This window comes from Colias philodice, chromosome 25 (genome assembly GCF_061535455.1).
Source record: "Colias philodice isolate Cphi_HAF_F1 chromosome 25, ilColPhil1 Martin Lab GWU primary, whole genome shotgun sequence".
NCBI classification, from domain to species: domain Eukaryota; kingdom Metazoa; phylum Arthropoda; class Insecta; order Lepidoptera; family Pieridae; genus Colias; species Colias philodice.
Genome location: NC_143110.1, coordinates 4994975 through 5019686, shown reverse-complemented (window position 1 = coordinate 5019686; position 24712 = coordinate 4994975). Strand labels below are relative to the sequence as shown.

The 24712-nt window shown below is 35.6% G+C and overlaps 1 protein-coding gene across 3 annotated transcripts; it reads left to right on the top strand.

Moving 5' to 3' along the window:
* The first annotated feature begins 592 nt into the window (after positions 1–592).
* LOC149477365 (uncharacterized) lies at positions 593–22986 on the top strand. 3 transcript variants are annotated; one of them, XR_016317657.1, is made up of 19 exons: positions 593–1113; positions 2446–2637; positions 2862–2963; positions 3124–3234; positions 3445–3509; positions 4464–4655; positions 4920–5017; positions 5226–5367; positions 6056–6243; positions 14505–14661; positions 15509–15625; positions 16176–16321; positions 16970–17123; positions 18363–18494; positions 19419–19607; positions 19857–19952; positions 20175–20396; positions 20831–21108; positions 21148–22986. XR_016317657.1 is itself a non-coding variant. In XM_089710857.1 (18 exons), the coding sequence occupies exons 1-18, from the start codon at positions 954–956 to the stop codon at positions 20954–20956; spliced, it is 2589 nt and encodes an 862-aa protein (XP_089566983.1). In that variant the 5' UTR covers positions 593–953; the 3' UTR covers positions 20957–22986. The 3 variants fall into 3 exon arrangements, 2 of the variants coding, with proteins under 2 accessions (XP_089566983.1, XP_089566985.1); XM_089710857.1 differs by having other exon boundaries at positions 20831–22986; XM_089710859.1 differs by lacking the exon at positions 2862–2963 and having other exon boundaries at positions 20831–22986.
* Positions 22987–24712: the final 1726 nt, after the last annotated feature.

Sequence of the window (24712 nt, the reverse complement as noted above, 5' to 3'; positions counted from 1 at the left end):
AAACTGTAAATGTGTAGATTATTCACATTTTACACACCTTACGATTTTGTCATTAATGAAACGTCATACAAAAATTTTATAATCGAGTTGGCAAAGTGAAAAGCTGCCAAAAACTTTTCGGCGAAAAGGGTGGGAACCTTATAATTGAACTTTACAAAATTTGCTTTCTATTTTACATTTCATAAAAATAATTTATTTAATTACTAAGTATGTAATACAAAGCAAGATTTCATTTCGCCAAGCTTATATTCAAATTCATACGAAACGGAGAATTTTAAGATTAGTGAGTATAATCTACCATAAAAAGTCAGTGATCATACCTTTTTTTGGGATCAGCGAAATATCTTGAAAGTTACTGTTAAAATTTATTTAATAGATGAATCTGTGTTTTATTATGTTGCCTTTATATTGTTATTTAAGTGTATTTAATGTATTTTTAAATAGAAGAAAATATTTTTATAAAACCTTATCCCATCTGATAGCTTCTGATGCACAATCTGATGTTAGAAAATTCGAAAGCATAGATTTTATTTTAATGACATTTGAAAAGATTTTTATACTTGTAACATTAATCATAGACAAGTAATGTGGCGTCGCTCGAGCGGATGTTGTTTATGATTTGATGAACGACATTTTCCTTTGGAAACATAGTGTAGACGTAAATTCATTTAATTTTCGTCTATATTAACATCTGAGTTCAGTGAATTGGTGCGTAAATCTACAAAGATTTTAGACTTTTAAAATCCCGAACATAAAAATCATATTATACGTGTCGTATGAGCGTAATTCAAGAAGTTTTTTTTCTTAGACAATATAGCGGGAAATTGTCGTAGTGACGCGCACAAGCTCTGTTAATTATTATTCTCGTGTAGTCTGGTGTAGTGTCGTGACTATTTGTTATGTGATTATTTAGGCTTTGACAGTGTACATTTGTGATATATTTAGAATTGACAATGTCGGATGAAATGGCGGTGGGAGATAACGCGTCAAGCGAGGAACCTAAAGTGGGGGCTGATGATGTTGCAGAAGAGGCTCCTGTTGCGGAGCAATCATCAAAACAATCTGCTGAGCCTCCCGCTCCAGAGTCTGGAGATACCGAAGAATCCAATAAAGGTGTGTTGACTTTTCCAAAACATAACCTATTTTTTTTGTGTTGACATTATATATTATCCATATAAACTGAATTTTCCCTTTCTGTTCTTATTTGTTCGAATATAAATGCTAATCCGAAACCATATTTCGTAATTTTAAGACAATATTGGTGTATTTGATAGCTTGAAACTATTTTTCTAAGTTCATTTTCTTATGTACACTTGGCACCTTATGTATGAATATCTATTGAAAATCCCAAGTTGCTGTTACATTTTTAAAGTTATGATTGAATTAATAGCTTATAGTCCATTTATTAAACATTTTATTAACACAGAGCAATCACTAAAGCATAATTTACTTATTAGGTTAGTAGCACATAGTTAGCACATCCATATGTTGGTTATTCGTGTTCTATATTAGCACTAGAAATCATCACTATGTAGTTTAACGTTTTTATTTATAGGGTTTTAGTTGTATTTGTTTCTATGTAGTGTTTGCGAGTCTATCGCTATAGAACACTAATTTATATAGTAGTATAGTATACTAGAACTGTAACTCACATTTATGCAGAGGAGATATAGAACCTCCACAAATTGGTCTTTATGTTATATGCTTTGTGTCTGTTATTAAGACCTTTGCATATTATTTGGCTAAGAGAAGATGAACAGTTTTGGCCGCTCAGATTGAAATATTGTTGAGTCTTCACCAACGTATAAACAATAATATGGAATGTCTTGGGTCTGACATGTGCTTATCAATATTAGTGTCATATTTGGAACATATAATCATAAGATATTAAAATATCATTTAGGAGCAAGTTGTCCGCTATTCTGAATATGTTACTTTGACCTCGAGTTTGAAGTATTATTCACATTGGCAACACACTTGATATTAAATAGGGATGTTATATGTTTGATTGGATGTGAGAGAATAATTCAATTCAATTCAATTTTTTGGAAGGGTGGCAATTTTGTTTGAGTACAATTCTGCCAATGTCACGTTGGGAAGATAATACACGCTTGAGAAACTAACATTAATATACCGATGTCAATCAAAACACAGATATTCACTTGTTAATAATTAAGATTAAAATTTGATTGATTAATAATTAATTATAATTATAGTACTTTGTTTCTTTTCACCATTATAAAGCAACAATGTGTGCATAATCCATTTGAATAATTTATTTTACAATTTCATTAAAAATGGATTTTTTGGAATTATTTTCTTGAAATATAATTAAATGTTATTGTAACAATTAGTACTGCAACAATGGAGAAATAATAGTTCTAAATAAAAAATCCTCATCCCCATTTTAATTGAACATTTGTGTTAAAATTATAATTATTTAAGGTTTAGAAGAGAAACTGGAAGAGAAAATAAATGACAATGACAAAGATATAACAGATAAAGATGAGAATGAAGAGGAAGAGGATAAGCGAGGCATTAAACGCAGAGCATCTGCTGCGTTCAGCGACGATGGGGATTTCAAAGGTTTCGAGCAGGCTGACAAGAGCGACTTGACAGAGTTCAACAAGATAATTGGTGAGTAGCATATGTAATATTGTTAGTTACAGCCTTAAACTGGTAGAAGTAGTTCATCATTCTTAAAATATTGGTATGTTTCATTGTAAATGAATACTTATATCTAAATTAAATATATTCATAGAATAGTTAGAAAAGGAACTACTCTGACCATAATTATAAGGTATTTATACTATTCCCTTGTTGTGCAAATCTTAAATTGTAATGATTTACATGCACAACAGACGAAGAATGGAAATTTTTAAGAAGATACTCGACAGATGAGGATTTTAAGGGTTTTGATCGCGTTGAAATGAACAACTTGACGGGGTACAATAAAATTTTAGGTAAGGAGAGAACACTTAGCTGCCATAACTTTGCGCCCCTGTAATTCCTTTTTACATGCTTGCTATGTCACTTCCTTCTATTTATATACCATTGTACAACCCCTATATCATATAAATAAAATATGTAGTTACAAATATTTATTCCATTTATTATGTTTAGAACGTTTGGAGACAGAAATTTTGGAAGCAGAGAAGAGTTATACTCCATTACGAAATATTTCAACATCGTTGCAACCAGTGAAAGCTAGTAAAAGACCTCGACAAGATACAGGTAAGTCACTTTATTATATTTTGATATGTTATATTAAATAAAATTGAAGTTTAATTGCTAGAAAATAATACATCTTGCTGTGTAAAAGTACCTAAATTTCGTTGTATTTATATTTCTTGTGAACTTCTTCCTAAAGGACTTTTTGATGTACGCAGTCAGTTCGTTGATTTTTATAAGTTTGTAAGTGATAATTTAATTTTATCCTTACAGATGGTTCGCGGCCTTCTTCCGCGTTATCTTCAAGATCAGATGGTGATGGAGCTGTATCTACTGATGTAAGTTCTTATTTAATTGATAAATAATTTAAAATTTTGTAGCGAAATATAATTTCATTATTTTTATGTTAACTTCTTTGTGCAAGCAGCATCAGAGGGTAAATGGGAGTAAAGAAGAAATAAAAGTTAGTACTGTTTTGTAATGGTTTCAATTTATTACAATATAGTTTATAATTTATTTGTGTTTGTACTATTATTGATTTTAGTCATATTTTAATGATGACTGAACCTGACCTTTAGTGAAATTTTTACTTTCAATTAATTTCAAATTTGCTTCATCAAAGACAAATTAATATTCTTTTAATAAATCAATGTATGCATGCAGCACCTCAGGATAGAAGCGATAAAGGAGGAAGTTAAAGTTAGTATTTATTAGATTAGAATAATATCTTGGTGTTTATAATAAAACTTGTGATATACATTTTTAACTGACTATTAGTATACTTGGGAGATATTTTACAATAGGTATTTCAAATAGGTTGAGGTTGAGGTTGATGTGATGTAGTTAAATAGGACAGGACAGGATTAATATGGCAGATTTAACAGATTTTGTATTGTATGAAAAGATATAAGTCAAGTAATTGCGTACAAGCATCCACATCTCCAGCCCTCCGTACATATTTTATATACTCTGCATGCCTATTTCGGCTAATATTTTGATTCGTTATGTAATTTTTGTACCCACATTATGCAAATAAAGATTTATTTATTTATTCATTTATTCATATTTTATATTATTGTTAAATCACTAGGGGATCACTAAATTAAACACTCACAAAACTTGTAAAAAAAACAAACTATATTTCATATACCAGTAAAATACTTTTCGAATATAAAACATTTCTAAAGCGCGAGTTAATACGCGAGTAAATACACCTAGCGTCATCTGTTGGCCGAACATTGTAACTTTAACCTATGATTGAGTAAACAATTATCTTTATTCGTACTATACAGGCGTCTTCATCCCCGTTGGGCAGGGGCCGCCGGCCCACCACGGAGATGTCGTCGCCGCTGCTGCGCGCGCCGCTGGAGCGCGGCTGGAAGCGCGAGCTGGTGTACCGCGCGGCGCACGACGCGCACTCGCGCCGCAACGCCGACATCTACTACTACACGCCGGCGGGCAAGAAGCTGCGGTCCACTCGCGAGGTAAGTGCTAAAGGGTTAAGGGTTAGGGGTTAGGGTTGACGCAAACGGGCCACCGACAACAGCCACTGGTGGTCAGCGACAGCCACTTCATACATTTTTTCATATATTTTGTCACGGACACCTCTGTAGGTGGTCACCACCACCTAACTGGGCTCTATGCTAATGAAACACATGGATGCTAATTAAATTAATTTAAACTTTAATTCTATTTTAGATATGACTTATTAAGTCAAATATAATAAACTTTTTTTATTTATTTCACAGGTATCTGAACATTTGTCTGGAACTGGGCTTACGCTAGAAAACTTTTCATTTTTCAAAGAATCCCTTGGAATTGATGATCCCGAAAAAGAAATCATTCGGTAAGTATTTTTTTACATTGATCAAACACACTTAATCTGATGTAATATATTGTGTAGTTATAATAAAAGAAATTCATAGAATTCAATTTTATCGTGAAAAATATACTGTACATTTTTGGTCCTTCGAGCCGGATTCTGAATTATGTCAAAGTTATTAAAGTACTTTTCAATTAGATTTTATTTATTACCAAAATATGTCTTTATACAGAGACGCGAAACTAATGCGTCGCGTGGAATCACCCGTAGCAGCGCCTACTACTGTAGAAGGAAAACGCACTCCCAAACCGAAACCGCCGAAAGGCGCTAGTCCAGAACATAATACACCTAAATCACCACCATCTAAGATTAAGGTAAGACTTACATAGTTTTTTTGAAGTAAAACTTCTTTATCGAGGTTGGACAAAAATTTAGTGTAACATTTTTGCGTTACGCCGTACGCGTGACATTTTTGCGTTACACCGTACGCGTGACATTTTTGCGTTACGCCATACTCGTGACATTTTTAAGGTCATAAAGAAGTTTCACTTTTTACGTGTTGTACTCTAGTACACGCATACATTTTTTTATATAGTTATGTGCTAATTACTGATATTTGTACATAGAATAAGAAGTCCATTTTAAATCTATGTTTTCTATGTGATAATTATTTTATTAATTCCACTTTTGTCATTCCATCTTGTTTGCATGCTATCTTCTTATATATAAAAATGAATCGCAAAATGTGTTGGTAAGCGCATAACTCGAGAACGGCTGAACCGATTTCGATAATTCTTTTTTTATTTTATTCCTTGAAGTACGAGGATGGTTTTTATGTAGAGAAAACGTAAATATGTACCACGGGCGAAGCCGGGGCGGACCGCTAGTTGTTGCATAAAAAGCTATTAAGCAATATACCAATAATTATTGGCTATGTTTCTAAGTGTGTATTCATGTGAAAATACACAAAAACACATACAAAATGACATGTGTACATCTAAAATCTACTTTTTATTATAATTTTATTTCCATCTTATCATTTGGTGAAATGTTTTTCTTTAGGTCAAATCAATGGGCTCCCGACTAAATAATAACAGTTCGCCCGCCACACCGCAACCGCCGCCCGCGTCCAAACAACCGCGGCGACAGTCTGCGCAAACGCAACTGACGCAACCGACTCAACCGACACAACCGACGCAACCGCAACCAGCAGCTGATAATAATAATACCGCCGCTTGGAAGAAACCTAGGTATGGAGTGGGGATATTTATGGGGGGGACGTATGTCAGGTTAAGATTTCATGGAAGTGGTTTTTGATTGTGTTATGATCTTATTTGAGTACAAAGCTAATTGTGTTTAATTAATTTGGGAGTAATAAAGTTCAAATTGGTAGGAGTTGTATTTGTATGTTTTTGTAGAAAGTTGTTATACAGCAAATTTATAGACATTCAAGTCGTAATGAATTCATTTAATCTTAATCTGATGTACGTTTTTGGAGTTTTCAATAATTAATTAATATTTATAGTGTTGAATAATTATTGATAACTTATCAGAAAGCAGTTATTTTGTAAGTTAATTGACAATTTAATAAACATAGAAATGAGATAATCGGCAATAATGTTTCTGACAAAACTTGTTTTTTCATTGTGTACATTGTATACATATTAATAAAAGTTTTCTAATTTTTAATTAACAACTATTTTAGCAAAACAAATAAACAATTTTTTTTTATCAGGGTTTAAAGAATATCTTCTGATTACTTAGTATAAAAAGTTAGGCAGGATTTTTTCCTAACATTACGGTGGTTCACGGTTCGTTATATTACTGTTTATTTGAAATGTATTCACATTTTCGTTTTAAGTGTGTTTACATTTTATATTGTCAAATGTTCGCCGAGCTTTGCGGTTGTGTCGACGTTTTTTTGTCCGCGTAAGAATTATATTGGAATTTACTATGATACGGTTTTTTATTTTTAATAAATATTCGTATGTTAAAATTTGATTGTTACTCATAATTTTTTTACTCTGAATACAGGAAATTATATTTTAATTGCATTTTAAACAGTATGATAAGAATAAACTTTAAAAAAATTCCAAGCAGTTACAACACATTTATTTCTAAAAATATAATTTCAAACAGTCTAGTCCATGAAAACTTGAATTTCTCAAAAAAATCCGTATCACGTCCTAATTCCATACGCATGTACACGTACACGTTCGTACACGTTTATACACGTACATGTTGTACACGTACATGTTGTACACGTACACGTTTATACACGTACGTGTTGTACACGTACATGTTCCAACACGTTAGTACACGTTGTACACGTACATGTTCGTACACGTACACGTGTGTACACGTACACGTTCGTACACGTACACGTCTGTACACGTACACGTCTATACACGTACATGTTCGTACACGTACACGTTCGTACACGTACACGATCGTACACGTTCGTACACGTACACGTCTATACACGTACACGTCGACACGGCCGCAAAGCGTCGCGCAGTGAGCAGTGGTGGAGTGTAGTGTGGCCGCAGGACGGCGCCGCCGCCGCTGCACGCGCGACCGCACACCGCGACCGGTAACAACCAGGTAATGTATAACATGTTTATTTTTTATTAATTTATTTATTTATTTAACATAATATTAATTCTTAGATGATATAATTTAAATTGATGCAATCATAAACTCATTCAAGTTTTTCTGTGCACCATAAGCCCATAAACCGCTACATATGTTTTAAATTTTAATACTTATTGTTAGTTCTCAATCCTAATGAGGGTACTTAGAAAATTTTTAGTGACGAGCGACGTAATCTTGCTGGCCGTGTAAACATACAGTGTGCTCCTTTAGTTAATCTTTAATTTTTAATTGTTAATTATATTAATATATTTATTTTTATTAATTATTTAAAATTGTAGATGAAAGTCAAGTTATGAAATTACAGAAAGGCCCTGCGCAGACGACAGACTATCCGTGACGCACTTTTTAGTCTGTGAAAATAGAACCTATGAAATTATATGCAGTAACGCACACGACGCGCAAAAAGTCCGGCGCACAAAAAATCCGTGTAATTCGGGCAGACCGCACCGCGCCGCTCCGCACAAAAGTGTGTGAAAAGAATGGAACGTTTGCTTCAACGCGCGCTAACGCAGACGGCGCACACTTTACACGATTTCCATAGCGTCTACGTCCCTACAGCTCTGCCGACAAAATGATCGAAGATGTGTGTCGTGTGCGTTGAGTCTGTGAAAAATCCGCGACCGACTTTTTGCGCGCCATGCAGACTTTTTGTGCGCCGCAGACTCGATCGCACAAAAAGTGTGCCGTCTGCGCTGGGCCAAAATGTTTTTATATGTTGTTTCTATTGTTTACTCCGATTGCTTGCAATCGATGAAGCGAGCAAGCAATATTATTTTTTGAAGCGAGCTAATCCCTACTAATATCATAAATGCGAAAGTAACTCTGTCTGTCTGTCTGTTACACTTTCCCGCTTAATCCTCTCAACTGATTTTGATGAAATTTGGTACAGACAATCTTTTGACCCTGAGAAAGAATATAGGTAGGCTACCTTTTATCTAAACACCACGCGGGCGAAGCCGCGGGCGGAAGCGAGTTAAATATATAAATTCTTGACATATATAAATAGATTGAAAATAAATAACAAAAGATGATTAGCAAAATTAAAATTAACTGTAATATTGAAATGTGTGTCACATTTTTTATCGATACACATTATAGATGAGTTTAAACGGCTATAATATATCAATCATAGAAATCTAAATAACAAGACACATAGAAGTGCTATAATGTCATAATTCGTATGAAAACCGCTGTCGCCAAAATCAACACATTCAAACCGATAGCTAAACAGTACACACAAGTAAACTATGCCTTTTATTGGACAGCTTGATTTTAGTGAAAACTAACTTATCTATTAAATTAAGCTTTTGAATATGTATCCTAACGCACGAATTTACGGTTTATTTTAGAATAACATCCCTAAGTATATGAGACTTTTTGCTCCAATACGAACAAACGTGATAATAAGAATGGTCGACTGTGTCATTCATTGTTATTTCGATTACTATGGTGACGCTCGTAATACTTGTAAATATTCTATAATTTTAAGGAAAAACGGCATTATTTCTAAAAAAAAATATTTTCCGATGAAATATTATTCCTTTATAAGTATAATTACAACTTGTGGAAGAATTTCCGCAATGGGAATTGCTGAAACACACCATGTATACACTCATACGTCTCCAGAGCAACTGAACAGTGACGAATGCACTGGTGTTGTGCAAATCACCTGAGTGGCGACAAGGTCACGCACGCTTACGACTTCTAGTGTCTTGTTATTTAGATTTCTATGATATCAATGTATATCACATACTAGCTGCTGCGCGCGGTTTCACCCCCGTGGCTCCATCATAGCCTATAACCTTCCTCGATAAATGGGCTATCTAACACCGAAAGAATTTTTCAAATCGGACCAGTAGTTCCCGAGATTAGCGCGTTCAAACAAACAAACTCTTCAGCTTCATAATATTAGTATAAATTATATAACAATGCAGGTGGGTCGCGTGGGCCAGCAGCCGTGCTCTCTATCGTGCGGTCGCGCAGTGCCGTCGCTGGCGTGTGCCGCGTGCCTCTGCCTCTACCACCCCGCGTGCCTCGGCCTCGCGCACGCGCCGCCGCACCCGTTCTACTGCAAGGTGAGGCGCGTGCTCCATAATTACGGCCAAAATGTTAAATACGAAAAAAAAATTCTATAAATTTGTGCTAAAAAGTTAGAAATAGCTGCACTTAGCAGTTTCACCCGCGTAGCTCCGCTCCTGTTGGTCTTAGCGAGATGATATATAGCCTATAGCCTTCCTCGATAAATAGGCTATCTAACACTGAAAGAATTTTTAAAATCGGACCAGTAGTTCCTGAGATAAGCACGTTCGTTTCAGCTTTATAATATTAGTATAGTTAGTTAGATAAAACGGTTTTGTCGTACTGTAATTGTATAGGTGATTTACGCAAAAAAAAAATGTAAATATTGGCGTCAATTGATTTTATCAACTTCGTAAATGAAGCAATACATTTATAATAATGTTATTTTTTTCATATTGCGTACTAAATGTTTTTTTCTATATTCTAGAACTGCGAAACATCCCAACCCCGTGACCCGCCGCCATTAATTCACAAATCGGGTGTAGCATCAAACACTGGGCTCCAAACGCCAACCCCCATCACGCCAACCAACACCAACCATTCGGCCAACGTATCCAACATGTCGGCCAATGTATCGGCCAACAAGTCGGCCAACATTTCGCCCGATACAGTGCCGGTGCCGAGGCGCGTGCTTGTGCCGTCTAAGCAGAGGAGCGATAAACGAGTGCTGTTACGGATGAAGGTAATTAATATATTAATTTTTAAACAAACATTATATACGTAGAAATAAAATATACATAGTTAAAGAACAGTCGCGAACTACGAAGAATTTCGTATATTGCAGAGAAATGACATTCATCCCGTGCGATCGGAATACATTATTTTTACGCAAGAACAACAGATTCTTATCTTAATTTATGTAGCAGACACGTGTATAAATGTGAAATAAAATTAGTTAGTCATCTTATATATAAAATTCTCGTGTCACAATGTTAGTCTGCATACTCCTCCGAAACGGGCGGACCGATTCTCATGAAATTTTCTGTGCATATCGGGTAAGTCTGAGAATCGGCCAACATCTATTTTTCATATGTACCACGGGCGAAGCCGGGGCGGACCGCTAGTATTTTATAAAATTCATCAGGTTTATTTTTTCAAACAATATTATATCGAATGCCATAGATAAATATCGCGGCAGTAATATAATAAACTAGCTGTCCCGGCGAACTTTGTACCGCCCTGTCAATGAATGTTGTGTTACCTTTTAGCTGAAGTCTAATTTAGGCTTTGATGAACGTAATACAATGATACAAAATAAATATTTATATGGATTGATATGTAATAGTATTTTATTTTATTACTTCAAACACGTCTCAGAGAAAAATGATTGAATTTTAATAATTTGTGCAGCATGGATTAATTCTTTTCATTCTCGACCACGCCATCGTTTCGTTTCACTTTAGTTGTGATAATAATTTTACCATTATCATTGGGCGATCGACGCTGATACAGTGGGTAACCATCGTTGCCTGTGATGGTCTCTGCCATCAATTTTCGTGGATACCTTTTGGTACACTCACTGTCAACCATGCATGGTGATTGGTGGTTGATGGTGTCACACGGTCCATGAATCATATTCGTGATAACAACGTTATGTCGGTCTAGATCGGTTTCAGGATTAGCAATCCCCGCACACTCATATATTTTATTTGCCCGAATACTTTCGACTAACCAAATTAAAATGTGTGCATGCTGCAAGCCAGATTGTTGTCATTCGATTGAATACATCCATCATTGAATAATCCCAAAGATGTGTTCCAATAATGTAATCCATGAGTGATCGGATTTTTTGCTTGAAAACACGTGTGGTGATGTCGTGCCGATCACTTGATATTTGTCCGGGAAGCAGCAGTTGAATAATTTCCATCCATTTCGGATTACATATAAATGTAATGAATAAATCTGGCCAACCATAATGACGAACATATTATTATGTCATTGCATCTTGCGCATATTCACTTGGGCTACCTGTGTATGTCGCCGGTAAAATAATCAATAGACCAACATTTTCTGCACCTTCTTCTGTGCTAATTGCATCGCATAAATGGATGTAATCTTCAAAACGCAATTTAGCTTGTTTATAGCAATATTGTTGACGCAGTCGACGAAATCGCAACAAATAATTGTCAGAATTTTTACATTTTTATAGAATTTTTTTTAATAATTAATCGAACTAAACTTCTTGGTTAGTTTCCCCACCAAAAATACCTTATTAATTTCTGAAAACACGCGTAAACACAAACATTTGAGGAATTTTTATGTACCTATCTGCTTTTATTGCACTTTTTAATAATTGATTTTAAAATAAATACAAACAATATTTATTCACCCTTTTTAATTTTTTATTATTTTACACATAATACATTTTTGAACGCATGAATGTCAAACATTATTTTCCGTATTTCACAGGATTGACAACTAATGATTGACATGTACGAAAATCAAAATTTTGAGAAAATATTTATTCGTCTAGTTTTTGTTGTTTTTATGATTTATTCTTCTATTCTGGACGGAGACAAATCCAACGAATCTAAAACCATGAAAATTGGTTCAGTAGAACTCGAGTTATAAGTGTTGGAACATACAGACTTTCTTTTATATATATAGATATGTATAATAATAATACTAATTTCAGATGTCAGGCGGTGCTGACGGGCAGAAAGTGTGGGCCGTGTCTCCGAGCGCCACTGGGGCCAACCAGCATGGCCACAACATCCCCGTGGCCCCTGCAGCCCCTATCGCCCCCGTGGCCCCTATAGCCCCCGTGGTCCCCACAACCCCCGTGGCCCCTATAGCCCCTGTTATACCCATACCATTACCGAACAGACAGACCTTACCACAATCATTAGCTGTTATAAATGGTAGACGATTTATTGTTGTAGCGAGGGGGCAGCAAAATTGAAAAGAAAGGAAATTAAAGATAGATAGGCTGTATGAATGTCACATATAATGGCTCTTCACAATGGGCAGCGTTGGGCGAGTAGAGGCAATCACGATAGAGGGCCTAAATTTCTATGATCGGCCGTTATTGTAGATTATTCAAATTCGCCGTAATGGCAGCTAACATCGACAATCGTTTGTTGGCCCAACGTTGCCCATAAAAATTGTATATATGTAGTTTTAATTTTCTCGAAGTGCCGGTCGCTATTTTAGTCTTTTTTCACATTTTATTATGTATTTGTTTGTTTGGATTTTTCCATTATATTCCTAATATATATAGGGAAGCTATTGAATATGGTCATTATTTGATAGTATAGGAACAAAACATATAGTTCAAAGATATTTAATTGCATGTTTATGAAGTTAGTTTCAAGTGATTGTTGTAAGCGCACGTGTATGTTGTCAGGCAACTTGTATAATAAAAAGTATCAAATTATGATTTGTATTTTCATACCTTTGATAGAAACATACTCATTCTAATGAAATATTTTTATTAAATAATTTTCAAGGGTGAATTTTATTATTACATACTACTGCTTAAAATCATCAAAAAATAATAATTTTCAATACTAAAAATTAAATTTGTTTTTTAAATATAAAATTAGATCGGTATGTTTCTATATTTATTCTCTTATATTAAGGGCTGATTTTTCAATCCTTGGTTAAAACTTATTCGTCAAATAATGTATAAAACTACCATTTTAAAAACATATTCTAATTGCCCGTATTTGACAGTTTACGTGACATTTTAATATTACCGTGTAATACTTTATGTATTGGACGGATAAGTTTTAACCAAGCATTGAAAAATCGGCCCTTAATAAGATGGATGAATTAATTAAAAATCAACATTTTTCTTTACATACAATTTTTTTTTGTTGATTGTTCATCTGTCTTCTTAATATAATGTTATTTAGGTACTCTCATGGACAAGGTATGTGACATTTCTTATGAAATTGCTTAATTTTAATGAAAAAAAAAAAAAAATGAGGTAAGTTATTAGTTGTAAGAACCGTGAACCACGTAATGTAATTAAGTAAATTGACCACATTATTGAATATACCATAAAACTTTATTAAATTTAAATTGAATAAATTATGAAATTACCTTTTAACTTAGTAGGCAAATGTTTGCATCGACTGAATTAAAATTTTGGGCGATGTTTGTCTTTTAATTCCTCTACTCTTGCATTTTAAAACGCTTGGTAACTTATATTTTTTTTCCTGCTACCAGTCTATAAATTTAACACCCTGTATCGATATAAACTTATCTCCAACGAATAATTCTAATAAAAAACAATATTCTATCAACAATATACCGCAAAAAATATTCAAAACAATAAAAAAAGTATAAAATTACCCTGTTTCACAGAAAAACCTCTTACCTATATTAAAAAAAAAAACAATCTGTCTTACACCAAAAAACTTTAGACAGGGTTTAACTTTAAACGCGGGTTCATTTTAATCTGGTTTTGTCGTATTTCACACAGACAACTATTAAAGTGACAGATTTAAAGTTAAGATTTTGTTTAAATTGTTTTGTGGTAAGACCAAATATTTCTACTAGTGAGAAGGATCCGAACAAAAAAAAATTGGTTGTCTGTAAAGTCGGTTTACTGACGATAGTTAAACGTGACAACGTCCGATTGTGCTTCTGTGTCGCTCGTTCCGCGCTCTCGCTTGCACTTCAAGCCTACATGGTACGCCTCAGAGCGAGGTAACGCCGTATGAGTCATGTTTTTTCGTGCGTGCAGCCGGCTCTATCGAATTATAAGACGTTGTCACGTCAAAAAAATATAAAATATATGTTTCCTTATAAAAAATTATATTTATCGCAGTGAGAAGTTGTCTCGCGGTCGTGTAGCGAACGGCGCAGCGTCCCCGCCCGCGATCGCATCTCCGCGTCGACGCGGACGGCCCAAGATTGATGACACGGACTATTTCACCGCGTTCTATAAGCGCGCGCAAGAGAAGAACTATAATGTCGCTGTGCAGGTAATTATTTTATATTGTTAGTTTTGTTATTGAGTGCTTGGTATGAATAACAGTCAAATTTTTATTTATTTGTTTATAACATTCACATTTCATAAACAATTTACACATATAGTTAATATCATAAATTAATTTAAAAAAATATACAATAAAATAGGAGGAACTCCGGTATCTGTGGTAGTATAGACTGTGCTACAGATACCTGCGCACACCCCTCAAATTAAACTAGAAATGACTGTATTATTTTTAAAATTAAAATTACAGTATATTACAATTACATTACATTGCAGTTAAATTTATATTACATTGATATACATGCTAATAAATAATAATATATGCGAAGGTGTTGGTTTGTCTTAGCTATAGAAAGTAACATAGATGCGAGCAAATATGCGAGAGCTCATTTAAATTATGCACTCGAATTCTTCCATTGAAACTATTAGAAGGAACTGTAATGGGACTTCCTTTAAACACTTTAAATGGCATGGCAGTGAAATCAAATAGCTTTTTTTCTTATTAACAAGATTTTATTAATATATTATACTCGATTTTGACCCACATTTAGCTGACAGATTTTATTCCTTTCCTTAACTTTAACGGTCAGATTACTAATAAAATGTTACCCATTCGCTATGCAATGGATTAGTTATTGCAATAACCTGTCTTGTTTTTATGATTGACGTTTCATGTGAGCAAGAGCAGGACACAGCTATGGTAGAAAATGGTTGAAATTTATCCATTGTTTAACTTTTTATTAGTAAGGCCGTAAGTCTATCAAAGACGACAATACGATTGTTTGCGTTTTTTTTTTCAAATATTATTATTATATCAATAATAATGTGTATTGCAGATATTCCAATACGTGTGTATGCGCGAGTTGGCCGGATGCGCGCGTGTGTGTCGCCTGTGGCAGGAAATGACGGCCGCACCGCAACTGTGGCGACATGTGCGGATGAAAAATTCACATGTGAGTACCAAATATTGTAATTTTATCACAATTTATAATTATTAATGTAGAAGAAACATAGTTTATAACTACATATAAATAGCGTTAAAGGATGGAAAAACAATTTTGTGATTGTCATAGTGATAGTGATGTGTTTGTGAGAACTTGAAATTTGTTATACATCAATACATTTTTATTTAACTTTTTTGTCTCAAGAAAATTTGTAAATTTGTAACGACTGAAAAAAACATGAAAATTTATTAATAATATTTTTATTGACGTGATAAGAGCAGACGCAGGTATAACGAGAGAGAGACGGACCGATCTCCCGTCTCATCTCGAGCGCTGCCACTGCATTATGTTATCACGTAAACATCTCGATCGTAAACCTACTTTACAAACAACCAATTTTTTTTATTATTAAAATTGATTAAAATGAAAACAAGTCGCTTTATGCTTAGAATGAAATTTGTAAACTAGCCGTTTAAGTATATTTCCTGTCCTTTTTCATTCAAAAAATATTCAGCAAAATTGTTGAGTAGTCTAAATTTATTGTACTTATATTTTATAGGTAAGTGACTGGGGCGGGTTGTGTGCGGCACTAAAGAAGCATTCAACAAAATGGCTAGACCTGCGGAAAATGCTGTTACCGGCGAATGACACAACATTCTGGGACCAATTCATTGAACACATAGCTACTGTTGATACACTCGAAAGGTATTGTAAAATTTTATACTAACCAATCAATATTTTTTGAAAATTTTTTGTGTGCTCTTGCTTTTATACGGTAGCGAAATGCGTTTGCAGCTGATTTAGTATCTTAGGGCGTATTCAGAAAGAAAGCTGGAAACTTATAAGCGCTTACCGGCGCTTGTCAGCGCTGGTAAGCGCGTTCGTTCTACACAAAGGAAGCAGGTTGAAGCGTACCAATACAAATTTTATATGACGGCGACCAGCGCGTGTTGAAGCTTGTCGGCGCTTGTCGACGCGGGTTCATATATTTTCCTGAGTGGGTTACCAGCGTTGACAAGCGCCGATAAGCGCTTATAAGTTTCCAGCTTTCTTTCTGAATAAGCCCTTAATTTCTGTAACTATTGAATTACATGTAAAATGTTCATAAAAATGGGTATGGAATTCATTTCAGTGTTATTTGTACGCATAATTTATTCCTACTTTCTGGTTTTCATAAATTTATTATTGATTTATAAAGACGGAACCGCGTGTGTACGCGCACTTGCGTTGCGTAAAAACTTGATTTTCATCAGTTTTATTTTTTTGTTTTATTTGTTTTATAGAACAACGGTCATGCATGCCTTAAATATAAAAAAAAAGTTGAAAGAATATATTTAAATTGTGATAATTCAGGTTGGAGCTGTGCCGATGTCCAGCCCGCGTGGTAGAAGCAGTATGCTCACGGGTCAGTTCACTCCGTGCTCTATGCGCGCCCGCAATTTGGGACACTTCGTTGGACCCCGAGCCGCTCGGGCTACTGACGCGACTTGAGCTGCTGCGCCTTAAGGTATACCCACACGTTTACCTGTAGCATGGTATAAACATTTTGGCTCAGTGGTGGGACCTCGGACTTCGAATCGATAAGTCCGGGGTTCGAGACCAGGCGAGCGCGCAGGAAATAAATTGATTTTTCAATTTATCTACGCATGTTGTCAACATCACCACTGCTCGAACGGGAAGGAAAACATCGTGAGGAAACCGACATGTCGAAGAATTAAAAAGTTCGACGACATGTGTCATCCGCCAACCCGCACTTGGCCAGCGTGGTGGATTATGGCCTGTACCCACATAGGAGGCCCGTGTCCCAGCAGTGGATATAATAGTAGCTAAACGCTACAGAACGGACACTCTCCGCCTCCCGCCAAAATTAAACACTTACCTCACCCCGCACGATCATGCGCATGGTATTACTACAAGGACGATACGCAACGAAGATTGACGACATTAATCAAAATGACTTAAAGTAATTTTATTATTTTGGATTTGTGATTATCGTTTTTCGTAGAAAATGGTTAGATGTTGTGCTGTTTACGGATGTATTTCATCAGAAAAACGCGAATTTTTTTTTACGCTAGTCACAAATGTGCCAATCATAACACACACATTTGCAGTCTCTACAGTGTGACTGTCAAAACGATAATTTTGTATGGAGTGTCCGGGGTGTGCCTGTAGCATAGTATAAAGAGAGAAGTATGTAAACTTCGAACAAAGGTACATCTCATCAGCCCTCATTATACTGAAATGAAGTGAAATGTTTATTTTGAAAGAAATGTGGAAGATGTACAAATGTTACATAATTCATTGTTCAGCGCAAATCGTCAATTGATTGGCATGCAAAAATTAACAATAGAATATCAATTTCATACTACATAAATATCATTTTTACGATTATATGTCAATTAATATCTTTTTTATAATTATATGTCAATTAATATTATTAGGGCCGATTTTTCAATGCTTGGATAAAACTTATCCGTCCAATAAAGTATTACACGATAATATTAAAATGTCACCTAAACTGTCAAATACAGGCAATTAGAATACGTTTTTAAAATGGTAGTTTTATACATTATTCGACGAATAAGTTTTAACCAAGGATTGAAAAATCAGCCCTAAATAGACCGATAAATTGCCGATGCGCAGCTTGACCGTCAGCGTTTTACATGACGCGACCTGTATAGCCCCGTGCACCCACGCTGCTGCGCGCTAATATTTTATTAAATATATTTTAAATTTTTGTTTGCAGAGTCTTAAAGGATTATCGTTAACGCGCGACCTCACGCCGTTAAGTAATCTACGCCATTTACAGCATTTATCGTTAACGTCAATCAAGGAACTCGGCTGGTGTGCGTGCGAAGTTGTTGGACAATTGGAACAGGTAATTATTTTTGTGTGTTTGTAATGGCTTTGAAAATGTTTAGAATAGTTTTTTTCTAATTGTACAAAAAAAATGTTAATTTAAAAATTGTTTTATTTTGTAATTTCGTTTGTTGGATATGTCGAAAATAAAAGTATTTTCTCTCTTGCAATATATTTTTAACTGCTGCAGCGCTCATAATAAAATTTTGCAGTTCGAACTTACATGTACTGGGATAAGCGCATTTCAAACAATACACACGCATTTACATTTTAGAAAAGATAATCATTCTTAGCCCGGCCGTACATGGACTGCTCGAGCAGTTAACGGTTGAGTGACGTACATGGACTGCTCGAGCAGTTAACGGTTTAGTGACGTACCCGGACTGCTCGAGTAGTTAACGGTTTAGTGACGTACACGGACTGCTCGAGCAGTTAACGGTTTAGTGACGTACTCGGACTGCTCGAGCAGTTAACGGTTTAGTGACGTACACGGACTGCTCGAGCAGTTAACGGTTTAGTGACGTACCCGGACTGCTCGAGCAGTTAACGGTTTAGTGACGTACACGGACTGCTCGAGCAGTTAACGGCTGAGTGACGTACACGGACTGCTCGAGCAGTTAACGGTTTAGTGACGTACCCGGACTGCTCGAGCAGTTAACGGCTGAGTGACGTACACGGACTGCTCGAGCAGTTAACGGTTTAGTGACGTACCCGGACTGCTCGAGCAGTTAACGGCTGAGTGACGTACACGGACTGCTCGAGCAGTTAACGGTTTAGTGACGTACCCGGACTGCTTGAGCAGTTAACGGTTTAGTGACGTACCCGGACTGGTAGCCTCTGCCGTTCGTCTGTTAGAACGCTTAACTGCTCGAAGCTGTCCGTGTACGGCCGCTTTTAATGCAAATCCTTTATCAAACATGACGAGTGATGTCTTATCTTTCAGCTGGAGTCGCTGGAGCTGGGCGAGTGCTCGTTCGGCGGCGCGTTCGCGGCGGCGCTGGCGCGGCTGGTGCGGCTGCGGCGGCTGCGGCTGGAGCGCGGCGTGCCGCACTGCGCCGCGCCCGCGCTGCTGCAGGCGCTCGCCGGCCTGCCGCGCCTCACGCGCCTCGAGCTCGTCAACTTCGATGTCAAGGTATACTTGTGTACTATGCAGTATACAAGGTGTCCCACCATCGGTGTAGTCAGCTGAAAGGGACTTGTAATTTTGCATACGCTGATCACGTAAAAAATATTTAAACAACAAAATAAAATTTTGTTTATGACGGCATTGTGTCTATGAAAACATAATCTTACGTTGTAACATCTTGTATACATATACATAGCATAATAATTGCTAATACTTAAAAACAATGAAATAATTTTTACATGTTTCGATTTTCAGGTCGGCTTCGACGACGCGTTAGCGGAATGTAAAAACATTCAGAGACTACTCATCATACCGACATATGTATCACAATCCGCCACTACCAATAAACAGGTAATTTTTGTCAAATTATCTAACTAATATTGTAAATGTCAAGTTTGTAAGGATGGATGGATGTATATATTATGTTTATTATCTCTTTCGCGAAAATGATGTTTCGTAGTAAAGTAGAATTTTTCTTGCGAGTGGAACCGCACGGCACAGCTAGTTTATCACTATAATAACGCTCTAGTGAATATAGACGTGTTAGATAATCTCATGTGCGTGTGGTTACAGGTGCTGAGCGGCGTGCTGCGGCTGAAGGACACGCTGACGCACCTGATGTGGGGCGTCACCATCGAGCTGCTGCGCGTCACCGAGCTGTTCATCGACCAGTGCGAGGCGGGCGGCGACGGTGAAACACCCCGCCCCGACCTCGGCGAGTGCATCCCCGTGCTCAAGCCCGTGCCCGGCTGCCGGCTGCCCGACGACCTGCGCCACGTGGCCGGCCCGCCGCAGGTCAGTCGCCGGCCCGCCGCCCCACGACTAACGTGACTGGCCCGCCGCAGATACGCGACACTTGCGACGTGACGCGTGCCACGGAACAAGTGTGCGCGTTCCGCTGCGTGACTTGTGGCACGTCGGTGCGCACTGATGGCTTATGTCTTAGGAAAAACATGCAGATTTGCAATTTAGACCTCGCAGAGATGTGCGTTATACGCTAGGTGACTTACGTCACAATACTATCCGACATGTATTTTATACATAAATTGTAATTATGATTGGTCATAGAGTTTTTAAGATTTTTAATTATCTCAAATATAAAAAGTGTATAAAAAGCAGTGGTACTGTACTATAAATGTTTCTATATTATTACTTACTCCTTTTCATAATTAGTTTAGTCTTTTTAAAAAATAATAACAGCAATTTATCTTCATTTTTGTCCTTTCCAGGTGGAAATCCTACCAATCCCCACACTGCAGCGCCTGCTCTCAGCGCAACTGCCGAACACGAAGCTGAAACTCCTGCGCATTCCGTTCCACGCCACGTGGCGGCAAACGTTAGCGGACTTCCAGTAGCACACACACGAGTGTATGAGCGTGTGTGTGTGTGCGTAGTGATGCTGTGGGTTATCATCATTGTCTATGGACGGTTAAGTTGGCTATGGAATACAAAAATAAAAAATATACCAGCGAATTGATGATAACATCCTTTTTTTCATTTTATTTCGGTTTTTTTTCGGTTAATTAATTGGTTTTATTGGCCATAGACAAGTTGGACGCAAAATTATGTCTATGGTCGTTTGTGTTGGCCATAGACACGTTAGAGGAGAATATGAGTTATCTGTGCATGCAACATACATATTTTATTATTTTAAATTATACGCTAAATGAAGCAATTAAAGGAAAGTCATTAATTACTAATGTTTTGACAGTTTACCACAGACAAACATTATAAATGATGATAATCCACAAGTAATGCTAATGTCTCGGTTTTTTGGCGGTGAAAGCAAGGACTTAACAGTTGCATACTAAATATAGCAATAACATTGAAACATTTGATGTTACTAAAAATTTCGTTGTATATGTCATATTGAGAAGAAAGCCTGCGCGCATATATTTTTCCTTATTTAAAAATAAAAATATTAAAAGAATGTAAAACGTGATATATAGATTTTAATGATTCTTTTTATAATCATTGTCGTAGATTTTCAAAAGTATAAAGACGTGTCAAATATTTTTAAATAGAGTGATGGATATAAACATATTATTATATTTAATAACGATGACACCAAATATTAAATAGGCTATTGAGAAGTACATGCGAGTTAGATTTCAGTGTCACGCACATATATATTAAGGTCTCGTCATACAGTTTAGTGAGATTATTTTTCACTATGGACAAAGATTCTAAAAGACAGTATAAGGAGCGAAATATTTAAAAGGAAAGGTTTTGGACTTTATCTACATATATCTAGCTCTTAATAAATAAACATCTATACAATTAACTGCCCCTTTACGGATTTTAGTGCCTTTGTATTATAAATCATTTGCCGCTTAAATATATCATGTTGTGGTAAAAATTTTATATCGTATAACATAATTTTGTAGGTTTGACGAGCCCTTAATTATCCCGTAGTTTTGCTCAGATGTATTCATGTTACATAGACTAGATGATCCGATACAATAGAAACTGTAGTCTTCAGCTTAATATATTCTAAATATACAAATATATAAGGTATGTTATATACAGTTGTTGGATAGTCTACACGATGCGGTAAATATGTATTTGGATTTAGTTATATATTGTGCGTTTTATAAATTTTAATTGCAATTTTACAATTATACTCAGAATATGTTACAGTAGCGTAATTTATTTTTTGTAGAAGTCACGAAAATTTTGTCTTGCACATTTTTGTGGTAATGTGAATACATTTTAATCGTCGTGTAGGCTAAAACAGAATTCACAAGTAACTCCGGAGTGTTCGCTAGTATATAAGAGATTTATAGCGAAAATTTTATTTTTAATAGTTCTTCGATACAATGACGCAATGAAATATTATATTAGAATAATAAGATTGTAAATAATGATGTATCGATTAGTGCCTATAGCGGGAACTCTTCTTTATTTCATGGGCGTAATTTTGTGCATTACTTTAAATATTTAAACTTATTTTTCGCGACTGATTTTTGTGTACAGTTAGAAATTATGAACGCATTATTGTATTTGTAATATATATTATGTTTCTTTTCTCTCTTGTAACATTTGTTATATTCGTGACTCTACTGTACTAAATTGCGACTATTACTATTATATGACATTTGTACTAGTATATATTATAATTATGTATTTAATTTTAAATTATTCGAGCATTCTTTTTCCTTTAAAGCCTGGCTTTTACAACTTAGACAAGAGTCTATTGTTAATAATCTCCTTACAAGATGTTTTGTGTATTTTTATGTTTAGTTTTAAAGTGGAGCTCCGACATGGCGTTTGTAAAAATTGTGCATAAAATGTCATCGGAGCGTTATCATGATTAGGTTAATTATATAATAGTTAATACTTTGATAGTAAGTATTGGCGACGCAATAAATTGTTGCCGTGTAAACATGTGTTTTATTTTCTTCCCTTTCTCTATTTTTATTGATAAATAATGAATCGTTTCATAGTCATTCGCTATGTTAAATTTATAAAGGGTAGTATTTCAACGAGTGAGTGTAAATTTAAGTTTTAGGTGAAAAAAATAATAAATTAAGGTTATGTACAGAATGACTTAGTTAGAACATCGACTATCAAACATTGAGGTACTTTCAATACAAAATGAGAGCTTCATAATGTTTGAGCGACCTAATATTTATACAACGTTACGTCCTGCATTTTTTCATCATTAGGCATATAATTTATTTATACTGAGCGAAATTTTATCATAAACTAGCTGTGCTTCGCGGTTTATCCCTCGTGGCTCCGCTCCTTTTGGTCTTAGCGTAATGATATAGCTATACAATAATCCTCTATGACTGATATATAGCCTATGCCTTCCTCGATAAATGGGCTATCTAACACCGAAAGAATTTTTCAAATCGGACCTACTGGTCCAGAAAAGCGCGTTCAAACATTCAAACAAACTCTTCAGCTTTATAATATTAGTATCAGATGAGGTGTTACGAACAGAAATACCACTTTGTAAAATACTATAATGAGTAGGAACTATTATGTAGTTCATTTTTTATAAAATGACTATTTGAAGAAACACTCAGTCAATAAATTGTATCCCTAATTTACCCTCTCCGTATTTCTAGTCGCTCATCTAGTACAGTCAAAGCTCGATAGTATAGTCGTAGTTGACTTTAAAATTACCACGAATATTATTTTAAATTTTATCGATCTGAGTTTTGAACGTGATGGTCTAGTTGTGAATGATTTTTTAAATCAACGTCACCTGGTACACACGGAATTGGATTTAGAATTTGAATTGTACACAGAATTGGGGACTTTTAGTTTTTAACGAATGATTTGTTCTCTCTAGTTCGATGTCTCTAGTATAGTATCTATCACTGCATTCGATTTGGTTTTGATATCTTCGTCGGTGTGAACCAAGTAAACGCATGTTTTTAAATGCAGTCACTAAATCGTATTCGGTATTTTATCATTGCAGTCGCAAAATTGGATGTTGAGTTTTACCCGTTTCGGGATTTTCTACTGTAAACTGCACATGAGAACACAATAATTAAACCGTATCCTACAAAAATGGGATCTGGCGTGTCTCCGTGTGAACGTAGCGTAGAGAAATAATGACGAATGATCCATATTATTCAAGAGAATGCTCTAGTGACTAGTCCAGTCTATCAGTACTTGCCCCTGAGTAACATACCTACTGGTTTTCAACTTCAAAATTTTGATTGTATCTTGATTAAATTTGGTTAAAGAGCCTTATATTTTCAACTAGCGACCCGCCCCGGCTTCGCACGGGTGCAATTCTGATACTAAATACACTACAGATAAACTGTGAACGTTGCACGGGTATTATATATATATTAAGTATATAGCCGGGCGGCCGGCCGGTACCGCCGCAAACGCTACGTCCCGCAATTTTTAAATCTGTAATATCTTCGAAAATATTCACTTAAATCATACGGTGTAAAGGGCAATATAGATCTATATTAAATGAACAATGTATTCAAGGTATTTAATTGGTTAAGGATTAATGCTGTATTTGTTAAAATCGCATCGAAAATTAGCCATTATTTGTCGTGAAAAGTAAATGACAAAAAAAAGTTATTGTGGGTTATCCATAAGAGATAGACATATACCATCGCGGACTTTTCTGTAGACCT

What these genes read in the sequence shown, in the direction of transcription:
- LOC149477365 (XM_089710857.1), top strand. Translation starts at nt 954, where the DNA reads ATGTCGGATGAAATGGCGGTGGGAGATAACGCGTCAAGCGAGGAACCT. An exon ending in GCCGCTTGGAAGAAACCTAG is followed by an intron (nt 6,244 to 14,504) that starts GTATGGAGTGGG and finishes TATTTATCGCAG; the next exon opens with TGAGAAGTTGTCTCGCGGTC. An exon ending in ACTGTTGATACACTCGAAAG is followed by an intron (nt 16,322 to 16,969) that starts GTATTGTAAAAT and finishes GTGATAATTCAG; the next exon opens with GTTGGAGCTGTGCCGATGTC.